General features: G+C 39.5%; 1 protein-coding gene across 1 annotated transcript in view; it reads right to left on the reverse strand.

Moving 5' to 3' along the window:
- LOC120788407 (ras-related protein Rab-26-like) overlaps nt 1-15,586 on the reverse strand; it is a 55,084-nt gene that overhangs the window by 13,975 nt on the left and 25,523 nt on the right. The window contains exon 5 of the mRNA XM_040124205.1: nt 11,031-11,083. Coding sequence (XP_039980139.1) covers nt 11,031-11,083 — 53 coding nt within the window. The remainder of the gene's footprint in view (nt 1-11,030; nt 11,084-15,586) is intronic.

The following is a 15,586-nucleotide window of genomic DNA, read 5'->3' on the forward strand; positions in this document are numbered from 1 at the left end:
AAAACCCCTTTTTCTTAATTGTTGCTGCAGACGATTTTTCCCCCGCGGGTGCTATCACCTAACCCTTTTATCTCATCTCAACACTTCATTCACGGTTCTTATTATGTGACTTGTAATGTGGCGGTTAACAACCCGCCTCTTCTGCTCATAGATGGAAACCCCAGTGTTAACAGAGACAGGTGATAACCAGCTTAGTGACAGCGGTTATCCAAGATCACCAGTGTCAGTTTTAGTGAAGCAAGTAACCCAAAGAGAGAGAGACCTCGGGACAACAGCTAGCGATAGGAAGGTTGGCTGCTAGCCATGTTCTGCAAACTTTTTTTTTCTCGCCCTGGACAAACTTTGAAACAATGAGTCTCAATACAACACGCAAAATGCTGCCAACAATATTGTTATGCGAGTGTGGTTTGAGTAACACCCTCAAATCTTTTCACTGGAAGGTGTGTGAGCACTTATACACAAGTGCGCGCAAGCGGAATGCCTTCTTCTTTTGGTTCTTTTATGGTACGTCCCTATGCTTAGTACAATGAATGCTGCCTCCATAATTAAAACACAGAAAAGTATAAGCATGAAAGGGAAGCAAAGGATGGCAATTTTTTTTGTGGGGGTCAAATTTCCTTCGGTGTACAATGGTGGCAATTACGCGCATGCCTGACAGGGAAGAGAAAGTCTTTTATGTTTATAAAAGAGCAGCTGACACACCTGTGTACCAGCAGACACGGGTGTGAGACATGTCTGGATGAATGATGTGCTTTGAAAAGCTGCAGTCGGAGTGAATATGAGCATGACTGAGAGTGAGACGTGTACAGAGGAGCCCTCCTCACTAGAAGCTGAACATAAGTGCTGACCCCAAACCTGTGTCTCTTTCAGTCAGTTTACAAAGTTTTGAGCAGTCTTAAATAAACCTGATAAAAGGCTTTGTGGGTTCTTTGCTAAGTGGAAAGTGGCAGGGTCTATTGTCATAATTAACTCGTGTATGAGTGAGGGTTTTGCTTTACCAGTTTTCATTTTTCCATTGCAATTAGTAAAAAGAATGTTCTGATAAAAGAGGTTCTGAGGTTCAGACGAAAGAGAACTTTCATCAGAGCCTCAGAACCTCACCTTTCGAGTGAACACTTATTAAATGATTGCTTCGCCTCAAGTAAAACTTCTTTTTGCTTTTTTCTGTATTTAAAGAGAGAAGAAATAGGAAGTTTTTCTTGAGGCAAAGGAAAACTTTTTTTTTTTCTCTATTTAAATCCCTTCTTTACAGATAATGATGAGATTCAGTTTGGCCCTCTGAGCAACAGCACAGAGACAAAGAAACACGGATACACATTGCCAAAGGAAGAAAAATTACCGATGAGCTGAGGATGAAACAAGGTGAACTCACAGCATTTGCAGATGAAGGTCTTTTCTTTGGAGAAAAAAACAAGCCAACAGAAAATATTGCAACTAAGCCTGGTTTGCCAAGTTGTTCTAAAACTACAAGTAAGAATATGAACATATGTGACTCTTCTTTTACAAGCTACAGAAGTGTTAGTTAACTAGCTAAAGGTATCACCATGCACATGCACGACAGAAAGGTTTTAGTTTTATGATCCTATACTGTAACAAGTCATATCTTTGAATGGGATGATGCTGAGTTTAAGTGCATAATTCCCTAGGAAGTATACACTGTGTGGAGAATATCCTTGGAACAAAGCATGACTCATTGTCTGCATCGTATAGGATCTAAAAATATCTTAGCTTGTGCCTAATTGTGAACTCTTACTGTTAGTGGGGGGAGCATCTTTGTCTCTCTGCAGTTTCTCATTTCGTTAAGTGAATATTTAAGTATTTCTTAGTAACACACTGAGGTAAGCATTGTTCCATGCTAAAGAAATACATTTACTGGCTGGACCGCAACAGTGAGGCCAGCCCTAGAAACGCAAACGTACATGACTGACTGACTGAGTGTTGGAGTTTCCCTATTGGTCATTGCATCTTCAAAATGAACTGGCATGAACAGTTTCTATTACGTCATCATGGGGGGCGTTTACATGCAGTGTTGCTAACTTAGCTCCTTTTTTGCTAGATTTACCAACTTTTCAGACCCTTTTAGCCACTTCAACAAATCTAGTTACTTTTTTGGATATTCTGAGTTTCTTGAGCTACTGTCTGTAGAAGAGAGTTGCCAGTATAGATTTTAGTTGTGCAAAGCAGCAGCTTGAAAATAACTTGGAAGTGACTGCTGGTTAACATGTAGTCCCAATGGGCTGCGTTTCAGTCAATATTTCATATTTGTTTCGTTGTCTGACAACAGAAACAGAAAAATATGTATATAAGAACAGCTTTATTGGGGATTTGGCTGTACTACATTACTGTGTATGTGTGCACAGACAGTAGGAGAGAAGCAAACAGATAAAGGGTGGTCCAGCCACATACTAGGTTTTGACCTAGTCTTGTTCTTATACAGATCGGTAAGGATATACAGTACTTGGTATTTCAGAAAATCTTAATAATTGGTCTTCTTGCCTTTTAGTGCCTGCATTTTTGCACAAATTTGACATATTTTCTGCACTGAATAGCTTCCCTCAATTTTCCTTTGTGTCACGACTGAACTGTTTGACTTAGATTGTCTACTGTAATGTAATCATTTAATATATAAGTTTAATATGAGGTGAGCAGCTTTTTCCTTTTCTTACTACATGTTTGTGGATCTTACTACTCACTGTCATAGTGGACTGACTGAGAAAAGCACAAGTCAAACACCAATTTTATGTTGAATATAAAAAGGGAAATCAATAATTTAAAGGTATTCAATATATTATGAAGGGAAAAATATAGAGTGTACAAAACGTCAAGTGCCAGCAAAATGCAGATTCATTGTGAGGGAGCTGAAAGGTCTCAAAGCTGCAGAGGAAAGGAACAAAAGCCATTAACCTGCAAATGTTACACTTTGCTATATTTTCATCATAATAAATAGATCCAGGCACCAGCTAACTTCATGCCAGGAATGTAGTTGCAGAGGTTCCCCAGTTAGGTGTGCAGCAGTTTTTGAGATTGTGTGCACACATACAGTCCTCATTATCTTGATATCCTTGGTGACATATGTACTGATTGTTTCCAGAGCCGTGCACTATGTGTCAGAAGGGGGTGTAGGGCTCTGTGCCTTGCTGCCAATCAAGTTGATATCCTGTCAGTCCTCATGTCAGTCCTTGTAAACACAATTCCTCTCGTTAAAATGATTTTTTTTTTTTTTGGTCTAAAGGAGCTTCTATTCTTGCAAGGAAATATAATCCTCGTCGCTCTTCATACCAAGCGCAATCATCGTCTGTAGACAAGTGTTCAAATTTACGTTAATGTGATAGGATATAATGAAACAAAGAGTAAGAAAACAAGTTAGTTCAGAAAACACCTACAGTCATATGCAGAGTATTTTGATTTTGAAACTGATACAGAGTCAGCCTGTGTGGGAGGAGGGTGACCTCTGCTGAGATACCTCTACTTTGATCCAGGGCTGCTTCTTCTGCTGTTATGGACCCAAAAACATCTTAGTTCCAGTGTACTGTCTTGACATGCTGCAGGCTTATTAATACTAAAGAGATAGAAGCTGCTTGGTGCAAACACAAAGACACCAAAGTTTTACAAGCTTGCAGTTATACACTTAAGTAAGCTTTTAAAGAGGTTCAGTCTAAATGAGACACAAAATCTCTGTATCTGTCTTTTGCCTTTTGGAGGAAAATTATAATAAAGTTTAAAGTTGTCTGTTTTACTTCCTCCCAATCAACTTTTATAATGGTTATGTTATTGAAGAAACTATTAAGTGATAATGTGTGTGAACATGCAACATTTACTATTGCATAAGTTGGCTAAACCATTGGAGCAAAGGCAAAAATATCCTGAATTTTATTCAAGCTCAAACATTTCATATCCTGCTTGTCTCAAAGTCTCCAAGCTCAAACTGAGATAACCTGTGATTATATCATCATTACTATATTTACATCACTCCACCTGTAAATTCATTTGTGGTAATGCTACTAATCACAATTTCTCTTCACCAGTTTGCTGCAGTGGTGTCTTCTAGACATGCAGAGAGGGAGAAGCATGCTGTTCCAGAAACAATGTCATAATTACTCTTGATAATTCATTACTATTCCTGAGTTAACAGATTTGGGTTGCTGCTATTGTTGTTTGCGATCAGAAATTCCTTTTTGTTTAGAGAAATTACATATTAATATAGTCAGTGTTGTTCTGAATTCTCCCTTCATCATGAGTTCCCGTAAAAGCCACCTACACTTTTTTAGAGGGCACTTACTATTCTGTTTGTACATACAGTATAATTGAAATCCATTTTCACACTATTTCTATCTCAAACAAAAGCTATAATGTCCCTCTGCCTGGATGATAAAAGGAAAGGACAGATCTGTTATAAAGCCAAAGTAACCACGACAAAATAATGACACCTCTCCATCTGCTCATGCCAGTTAGAGATAAAACACTTCAAAAAGACAAAAGAGACAGAGTGTGACAGAAAGACACAGTTTTTGTAAATGTGCTTTACACTGCATGCGTGTTTCTGTGAAAGAATAATGATATTTTTCCTTGACCAAAAAAAAAGGGAACAAGGGTATAACGAGGAATTTAAAAGAGAAATAAAAACTGCACGCAGAGGGAAAAAAATAAGGTTTACAGCGCTGGGTTTTAGGGGGATCACATGTATTCCCTGAAACTGTAGTGTCAACAGTTACTGTGACTGATCACAGAAATGATACAGAAACAGACAAACAATATAGAAGGTGAGCTGATGACTCATCTTGCGCAAACCTATCTGGCACAAAACACACTTTGCAAGACCCCTGGCTCCCAGATTATGTGATGAATCTGTATCACATTAGAAATTCTTTTGGGAAAAATGACAGCGTAAAAGTGACTTCGTGTATAAAATTAAAAAAAAATAAAATAAAATTAAAAAAAAAATCCCCAAAAACTTAGAGGTTATGGGAAACTTTCTAAACAAACCTGTGTTTACAACCCTGCATTTAAGATTGCAAATGTTTTTCCTGAAGCAAAAATACTCTTCGTTCTTCTCTTCTGTTGACCGTGAATCAGACCCCACATTTTCTTTTTTTTCTTTCTGTTTGATGGAGTTGCTAGTTCAGATCAGCTTTTCTTATGCAGCCTTTTTCTTTTCATGGACTATAGATCCAAAACTCTGTACCCAACAGTAAACAACAGTTTTCTTTAAACTGGCCTCGTCAATGGATTCCAAACTGTCCAACCTTGAATATTTTTTCCTTTCATACGCCTTTACCCCCATCAGTTCATTCAAATATTTTGGGGCAATGGCAGAGCAAACAATAGAACTAATACATGCCAATCCTTCTTGGATAATCTCTCATATAAGTAGTAGACTTGCAGTCCAAATAACTGAAGGGCCAGTAAAGCACTTCAGTTTATGACAAAGCTGTCTTTGATTTTTCTATATAATATTATATAATAATTCACAGTGCTTTTTGATGCAGTAAGAGAAGGGATAGAAATAGATAGTCCGCATATCATATTTTGGTTCTGAGAGCGTCTGAACGGCTTTGACCTGTGTCAGCCCCCTCAAAGGTAAACAGCTTCCCTCTGCAGAGTTGCAACAAACTCCGAGGAACATATAAGGCACTTTTCTGGTGAGCAGGCAGAAATGATATGTTATGTAACAAAGAGCAGCGAGATGTTGGGGAGGATAGGGCCATCCTTTTTCCAAGCTCTCCACAACCAAAAGGAGCCTTTTTTGAGCTAAGAGTGAAATAAAAACATGAAACAAGGACAAAGAATGAGAACATTCAACCTCTTTTTTACCTATTTTGAAGTTATTTGCATAGAGACAGTCTAACACCTCTGACATAAATCCATCCACCGATGCATAGATCCTCTGGAGAATCGAACTCATCCAGCAACAGCAAAAAAACAAGCAACTTATACGACCATCTTCATTCATCTCACTTGTGCTTGAGTGCATGTTTTTGCGCACATAAGCGTCTCATCCTCTTTGTCACTTCGCAGCTGACATCAAAGTAAATGGAAATGTCCACAGAAAGCAGCTGTCTGACACCGGTGAATCATCTCCACTCACACACAGAGCTACGCCCCACTGGCTGCATCATATATGACTGCAATAAAGGACAGGCAGTAATCTACTGCAGGAATTGAGCTGACATAAAGTGTAATGGAATAATGTTCCATGAAGGAGAGCAAATTACAGGTGATGTGTGAGTGACAAGGTAATGAATTACAATTACTGCATGTCATGCCCCCACTAACTTGTTTAGAACCTGATGGTGAAGAATGATCTGTGAAATGTTTCTTCATACAACTGTCACTTCTAAAATGCCAGATTCTCCACTGATTATAAATGAATGATATTTTAATTCATATCACTGCATTATTTACTGACAGTTTCTCGCATCACCATCTGGTGTGGCGGTGCCCTGACATTTAACTAACAGCTACGTGGCAGGCAGGCGGCCATTTCATTTGAAGTCAGTCCATGCACCGGGGGACAGACTGAGAGAGATGAATGAGGGCACACAGATGAAGGCTTCCGTTCTCTCATTCCTTTTACTGGGTTTCTACAACACAGACACGCAGGCACCATCAAGCATTCTGGCCTTAGCACGTGCAAACACGCACACAGAGATGTAAGAGCAAGTGCAGCTGCAAAGTAATGCATCATTTAACAATTACCATCAAGGCTAGACTGTTCGATAAGAAACATTTGATTATATCTACAGAGAATGGATTCTAATCCAGGTTAGAGCTATTGATCAGCACCGTCAATATTAAAAAGACAGTTTGTGTCTTATGAGAGTAGCTCACTTGGATCACTCCCAGAGCACTGATCATTTCTAATGCTATTAGAATACAAAGGGATTTTTTTAATGTTTTTTTTTGTTTTTACACGTAGTCAAAAGGTTTAGCCACAAAAAAAGCACGGCCTGAGCTGATGTATTGCTCAAGGACATGTCAGCAGATCAACAAGTCGTACAGACTATTATGTAGTTTGTTATTGCCTTTAAAAATGGTTAAAAACAATTTTTGTAGGCGTTTTCCGATCTGACCACTGCTAAGGTTAAAGCTGTTCTTATCTAAACAGACAGACATAGTTAGCAACTAGCTGGTGACCATAGTGGAGCATTTAGCAGCTATATAGCCAGATATTTCCCAGCTTGGCATTTTGCCCTTTTTAAATGGTGTATTTCAGGACCTGAAGGTTAATTGACGGATAGAGAGCACTGATTCGTTCCGCGACAACCTTTCTGATTCCCATCATTCTCAGAGTAGGAATCAACAACAAATGACTCTTTCTCTGAATGATGGCGCCACAGGAGCCAGGCTGCTTTTTAATACTGTAACCCAGACAAAAGATTTGCAGCTGAGGCCTAAGTGGACTCTTATAGTCTCCGCGAAGCACTACTACTGACAAGAAGCAATTCATCTCATTACTAAATGGCTTGTGTATTTGTGCTGCAATGGCTTGCACCAACAAATACTTGCCATTGTGTATTACATAAAAAAAGATAGATGATGATCGTGAAACACCTCAATAACTCTCAGTTTCGGATGTAGCATCTGAAATATTAGCTGCCTCTCCTGCCTTAAATGTTAAGTCACTCTGCCCCGGATGATGGACAGCTCCAATGATATATATTTATTTACTTTGCTTGCCTGAATGTCTCCTAGCTGGGTAGACAACGATACACCGCAGAAAAGAGTGGGTCTGAGGGCAGAAGAGGAGAGAATGATTTGCCCCTCTCATTTCTCCATCTCCTTCAGAGCGGCATTCGTCACCATTAGGGTTCATTACCATGAGTTAGTGCTTGTTAGGCAGAAGTGTACCAGCAGGCATCTGCTGATTGCCGCCAGCCTTGCTGTAATAGACACTGACTGAGTATGAGAGTGGTGGAGGGTCGTGGAGATGGTAAAGGAAGGAGGGAAGGCTAAAGATTACCCTTAATTTATCTCTGAGGGACTAGAAACTGTTTCAAATAATAATCTGCACCAATGCAACGTAACAACACGGCAAAGAATAAATCATCGCAGACATTTTGACTTGTCATAGCGAAAACACAACACATTATGGTGAAAAAACACCATAATGAGTGTCATGGTAGGCCATGACAGCGTGACTGTGAGCCAGCATGCACAGTACCAGGATCCTGACACTCAAGCAGCTAAAAGGAATACAGCCATCAATCATTATAATATTCACACCTGTGCTTTTCCGACTGTAACACGTTAAAATGTCTGCTGTCAAAAAAGGCTTGTCGGAGGTCACAGATGACCCTGACCAAAAGGGTGAAATTTTTAATTTGTTGTTTTGGACTGTGTAACAGTTGTTACAGCAGTAATTAGCTGCTTGCACAGACAACCTATGGTTTTATTTATTGGTTTTTTTTACAGGAGGACATTATCATATTGAGAGCATACTTAAGCATAATGTTTTTTACTGTCTGGTACAGTTAACAGTGAAAACTCATACACTGAGTAGTCCAGGGCCCAACAGTTTGAAGGACAGTTTGTAGAGACAATGCAAGTACTCTGCATCAGTGCGGTCCCCGTTGGCTGCGGAGGAGGCTCTTGTACAAAAAAGACTTCTTTATAAAACAGAGCCGGAGCCACTGGACCGTGAAGAGATAAGACAAAGACGAAATAGGGGTCTGTAGATAACCCAGCCTACCACTGAGAGGGTAGGAAACTTCATTTCATCCTCCCTTCTGTTACTGCCCGTCCAACATATCCATGTCCTTCCCCTCATCTTCTGCCCTCACACACATCCTTCCTTCCTCCCTCCGTCTCTCCTTGAGCTGCTGTTCAGGCCTGGGGCTAAAGAAGCACCTTTCCTGATTTAATGACCTCTCGGGGTAGAGGGGGACATCATAATTCTTTGGCAGAGACTGGAGACAAAAACCTCCCCTTCCCTTAACAGCCCCTCTGCTGCTCTGAAAGAGCCATTTTATCTGATGACCAGTATCAACTAAAGCTGGGGAAAAATTGTCACCCCTTCTGCTGCAGGGTACACTTGCTACACGGGGGGGGGGGACAGCAGGTATAATGACACAGTGACGCCAGCTGGCACGACTTCATACCCTCTGACAGCAGAGCCACTATGTTGATGGAGGACATAGATGTTTCTGACAGTGGGGCAGCAAATACATAATATTTTCATTATAGATTAAGATATAACTTCACCTCTGTATCTTTTCAAATCCTCCCTCCCTGTGTCTTTTTTTTCCCCCCCTCTTGCTTCAAGGCATTGCCCATTTTTGTTTGTTTCTATACTTTCACAGCTTGTTTCAGAATTTTTTGTGGATAAAAATAAAATCCAATCAAAAAAACCCCCAAAAAAGGTAAGTAAAGGTACTCAAGTGGGAAGTCTCAGTGGCAAACGTATCACTTATCTGAATAAGTCAGAACAACAGAAAGCTATTATAGAGGCCAATGCATGCTGAAGAGTTGTTATTTTCTAAGTACGTAAGTAATATATGATGACAAAAAGAAAAAAATCGATATTCCTCGTGTCGGGTTTTGTATTGAATTCCTATTTTCTTTTTAATTAGATAATCATTAAAGGGAGTATGTCTGGGCAGCCAAGATTAGGTTGTGCTTTGATCTGTGTTCTGCAGGACAGGCTCCATTAAAAACCTTTTTATAATAAAGCTATATGGTCTTAACACAGTTTCTGTACAAGCATCTTCCACGTCGAGTCTCAGTTTGAGAAGCTGCATATCCAGTCTATCTGATCATGTTGGTAAATCAATTCTCTGGTCTAATAAATGGCTTCCTTTGCAAGAGTGCTGAGGTTATTCTTATCCACCTAATCCTCCATCATCTAATCTGTTTTCAGTGTTCCCGTTGTCAGAGTGCATAAAGCACAAACATTTCACAGTATGTGTCAACAAACAGAGCAGGCACCGCAGTGGCTCAGTGGTCAGCACTGTTACAAGCCCACAAGGATTCACTGGGGCCTTTCTGTGTCGGGTTAACATGTTCGCTCCATGATGGTTTCCCTCCAGTCTCCAAAAAAAAAACTGCATCTTAAGTAAGAAAGCCTTTTAAAAATACTGCTGCTATTGACCAAAACACTGGCCTCAGAACTGGAGTTGGTCCCCGGGTCCTGAAGTGTTTCTGCCCACTGTTCAGACCCAGTTTGGTTGGATGGGTCAGCTTCACAGTGGTCAGGTGTAACCCATCAACTCCCTTTGGTTACCATCTAGGATTCCCGACACAATCTAAATGCTAAATACTGAAAAATTTATTATGATATGTGCCGCTGGCTCTGACTGGCAATTTTTGAGTCTGAGGATGAGAACAGCCATGCAAAGTCACATTAAACATCATATATTTCCCCCCTCTCTGTAGACATTAGAGTTCAGCGGAGAGAGAAAGAGAGGGCGTAAGATGAATGGACAGTTGAACATTCCCTCTGGTCCACAGAGAGAAACATAAAGCTTGGACTAAAAGCTGAAAGTGTTATCCCACATTAAATCAAATTCAATCCACTTTGCTCCTGTTTGTTCTGTTGTTTTTCTCCTCCCCCTTTTCTTTGGTACCCGACCAAATGAGGGGAGACCTTCAGATCGCTCTCTCTGCCTGTTTAAGCATGTCACATGGAACTGATTTTGATAAAAGTGTGGGTTAATAATGACAGTGACTGAAATATACTCAGCAATTTGATATTACAAAGCTGTATCATCCAGTCATTCACTCATCCACAATGAATGATATATCAGATGTTACTCTGCCTTTTGTGACAACGCGAGTGGTCATGATCTAGCCACAGCTTTTCATCTTATAAAATTAATCTGATGGGCCGATGCAAAGTTCATTTGAATTAGTAATTTCAAAATTACCATGTCAGGCTGTTGTTCATGGAAAGTATGAAAAGGCAGTGAGAAAATGAAACCGATAGAGGTTGCTAGCTCTAACACAAAATCATTCAGAGGCTTCTAATTGCAGCAACGATGCAATTATTGAATGCAGAGCTACAAACAAACAGAGAGCAACAAAAGGCAACCTACCTGTATGTTGTCAAAGGATGTTTTGTTGGTGACATCATACAGAAGAAGGAGAGCTGCGAGAAACAGAGAAAGGTTCAATTGTATCATTTGAAAATTCAAGTCTATAAATCATTTTGTAATGTAAAAAAGGTTTGGTGGAAAGAATTCTCAGCAAATGTTTAATTTTATCTTTAACCTTGATGTCTCAATTCCCTTTCAGATTAAATTATGAAAGTTCATTTTCACTCTGAGCACAAGGCTTATTCATTTCAGTACTCTCTCTTGGCCCGACAAAGTCTGGAGTCACAACTCAGACAGACCGGAGTTTAGACTTTAGCTGGTCAACTGACAGGGACCTTTATTCAGCAGTCTCATCACCTGTTGCGGCAAAACGTGCCGATAACACTGGGTAAACCTCATAAAACTTTACCTTAAGGTTACATATGAGTACTGGTTTGATTTTGTCCCATCGATGGCCTTACTGTAAACATGGCTGCACTAACAGGATTCCAATTTCTACACTGTCAATCAGTGACATTGCTTAAGGCAGTCAATCAGACTTACTGCAACTCCCTCTGGAGCCACAAAAGGCTTTTTTTTACAAGCTTTTTCACATATGCAGTGGTACACCCAAAGACTTGTAGACAGACTTTGATGTGTAAAGTTGGTGGAGTTCCTCTATAAGGCATTTGCAAGGTGCACAGTATTCCAACTTCGCCAATAACAAGGTCAGAAGTTCTGTGTATTGGCCAAGTGTATCACAAGATGCTGTAATATAATAGGAACAGTGACAAACTTCATTGATTCACATAATAATGCCGACAATATGTTTCACAACCTCTCACAGGAATTAGTCCACATGTTCCTCCCTTTTCCGAAGCCTAAGTGTTGATGTTCACACTGATGTTTGTTGGAATGATACACTGAAAAAGTGTTCTATTTATGTTTACTCCTATTATGATCATAAATAATGTCAAATAACACATTTAAGGTGCTTACATAACCGACGTGATAATCTGAGTTACTACCTTAATCTGGCAAACAAATAAATATTCCACTGTGTATAATAGTATGCATGTGGAAAATCTGAAGGTATTCCACTTTACAGCATGAGTGAGGATGGAAATGAGTAGATGAGGGTGAAAGGACCTTTAGAACTGCACAGATGCCTCAGTCCATGTCCCTCTATCCATGGACAGAGCAGCCTACCCGGAGAGTGTGGGTATTCAAGAGGCATCGAGGGGCTGTGCAGCTGAGAAAGAGGCGGCCCAGGAGCAATGAGCATGATACCGACCGACGGCTGTGTAATAAACCTGAGCTCTGCTAGACTTATCATGGAGGTGCCTCTCAGTCTTCTGCTGTCCGTTATCACTCACTGGTTGAAGTCAGGACATAGAAAATCATAAGCTGCTGCGACTACTTGCTGAGAGTCTGTGTGTGTGTGTGCAGGTTCATGCGTACCTTTCTGTCAGGTGTGTTAAACATCCTCTCCAAGAGCCATTTTTTATTAATAATGTTCCAACTAATTGGAACATAATAACTAATAACTATCTGTAACGGTCAGCCTCAATTGTTATTTCTGAAAAATTAGTTAACCAAATCAGTCATTTGTAGTCTTTTGAGCACTGAAAAGAGAGAATTCAATCAAGAAGTCTCATTATACGCGAGATTTACTGGCAAATGGAACAGTGACATTGAGGTTTGGATGAAGAGATGAACAGAGATTATGAGTGCAGAATAGAGACAGACTTGATGTGAAAAGGAAGAGCAGTGGCAGGAATAAAAGGTATTAGAACAACACAGGAGAAAGAGCTAAATTGTTGAGGCACTTTAAAGGTGAATACAAGGACAACCATGAAGAGAAAAGATCAAATACAGCACAGATGGAAGTACAGTACAATGGAAATTGGAGAAAACTTTAAGACATGACTTTGTGTCTCCTCTTCACATTTAAACACTCTCTTTCCACAAACAGTTAATTTCCAATCTCACAACTTTACATTATTTGTTCTTATTTTTATCGGATTGGATTTTTACTGGATTGTACGAATCTTTTCCTAATTTCATTTTCAATTTGAGCTTGAACATTTTTCATTAAAAATATACAGTGCATCATGAAAGCCTACAGTAATTACAAGGTTAGTACATCAAACATTACAGCGAAATTAAGCCTTTCTCAGACAGTTTAGGAAACGTTGCTGGACAATACTTTTTGTGGATTGGTGTTACTTGTTAAAAAAGAACAGATCACTTTGTTTTCCTTTTTAAGCATTAAAACACTGGTGATTCCCCATTTTCCCATTTCCAAAACTACAATCAGCTACAACCAAACCTGTAATTTACATTTCTTCTTTGTGTTTTGCCTGTTTAATTTTCTTGTTTATCACCAAGTTTTTTTCCTAACTATGGTCCTCTGTTTTTATCACAGTATACTATACACAAATAAGATAAACCAAGATAAGCATACTGAAAACTGAAACGAGAGAAGACACCCATTTTTTCTTACACAAGGATAAAAAGAATTATCTGATGACTGTCTACACTTTTTCTCCCACACAGCCGATACACGGACTATCCACCAACATCTAAAATAATCCTCTCTGCATACCTCTCTCACTGCGTCCTCTTCTAAAGCCTCTACTAACTCACAGTCACTCCAACCTCCCACACTCATCCTCTCTCCGGATGCACCGGCACTTTAGCTCTGGACTCTCTGCCTGCAGCTCTGCTTTTGGCCCCAAAAAAGTTATGGCAGTGACAATTAGCTCCATTTATCATTCTCCGCCTCGGCTTCGTGGATGAGTGTGTGTTTGCAAGTTGTGTTTAAAATGGGTTTAAGGTCAAGAAAGTACTGCGGTCAGACGTCTCTACAATGAGCGACCTGCAAATCCTTTTCTGCACCATAATGTCACTGTCAGTGCCTAAAACATCAATCTTTTTGCATAAAAATATAACAGTAATAAACCATAAAAGTGATACAGTAACGTAGGGCATGGCCCAAGTCGTTTTGGGACCATAGCAGAATGCGATGCGTGGCTTTTGGTATTAAACATAGAACAGCTTCCTGGCCTAAATTTATCATCATTTATTATTAAATGCTTGAGGCGTTATCAGACTAGGCAATTGATTTCTTGACAAAACGCGTCATTGTGCACTGGCGTTGCTAACTGTAGCAATATGTTGCTGAACTCTGGTTTAGTCCGCAATACTGTTGATTTACTTTAGGCAAGCCAAGAGCTATCTCTCGTTACAAGTATAAGTCTAAACAGCCAATCACTGATTACTTTTGTATAGACTTGCAACTTTCAACTAGAAGAGTCAATAGTCTAGTTTCCATCCAAATTTAGCACAAATTATAAATGAATTTCCAGAAATTTAGCACAAATTGTAAATGAATTTCCAGAAATTTGGCAAAAAAAAAAAATTAAGAAAAAGAAAGCTGTGTGTTTCCATCCACTACCATTATATCATTATATAATACCTTATATAATATCAGGAGTTGGGTGCTTTCAGGTAAATAGTTGGTGCAGCTAATTCAGCAGTCGGGTGCCACTGAAATATTGCAGGTTTTTCCAGTCAAGTTTTTGATGCACACATAAAAAATGCATATAAAAACCAGTGAATGGAAGCATCCTTTAGAAGAACAGTGCTATTCATCTTGGTATTAAATACCTCTTAAAAAAAAGGTACCCTGTGGGGTTTTGACTACCAGTAGTGCTACGGAGCAATGTTTTTATGGGTGTATGCAGTTGCACGTGCATGTGGGCAATCGAGATTCACGTCCTATCACTGATTTTATGATGTTCCCCTGATGGACAGTTGATGGCAGTAACGCATCAACAATCATACCGATGTGCCAACAGAGGCACTGGAGAAAAAGACTGTTAAAAGCAAACAGTGATGTCAACAATGCAGGATTTTAAATACTAAAATTTTTTTTGAAAAGAATGGACATAACATGTTTCTTAGACCTCAAGGATGCACACAATACATTTTGGTGAGGAACAGTGTATGTAAACGTAACTTCTGTTTGTTTATAAGAAAACTAAACAGGACACGTTTGAGTGGTTGGAACTGATCAATGACCTTGTCACACCACTGTAATTCCATTAAGTTCATTAAGAATGAAGTGCTATGGGATATAAAAAAATATTACTTTCAAATTCGAGAGAAAAATGAGCACCATTATCAGTGACAATTATCGGTTCATTTTTTTTAACCCTCTGCCACACAAAGCATTTAAAGATTCATATACAATTCAGGTTGTGGCTTTGCACAAGGTCAGCTGGCTTTTCACAGAGATACTCCGATGTAGAGAGATGTGCGGTGCAGCTTTAAGCAGTGAAAAGAGTCACAGAGGCTTACTCTAAAACCTGCAACGACTGCTTGCGTTACATGATTAGGTGAAGGTAAAGGAAGGAAAAAAGTTTGCTTTACAGATGGAAACTTGAGTTTGTTTCTAGAGGTTCTGGAAGGCTCGCAGAGACTGGGAGTCAAGCGTGCGCCATGAAGGCAAGCAGGCAGATCAAAATGTGTGGGCTTCTGTTTGAACAAAATACTGAAAGCTGGGGGGACCA

This window comes from Xiphias gladius, chromosome 3, assembly GCF_016859285.1.
Source record: "Xiphias gladius isolate SHS-SW01 ecotype Sanya breed wild chromosome 3, ASM1685928v1, whole genome shotgun sequence".
NCBI lineage: Eukaryota > Metazoa > Chordata > Actinopteri > Istiophoriformes > Xiphiidae > Xiphias > Xiphias gladius.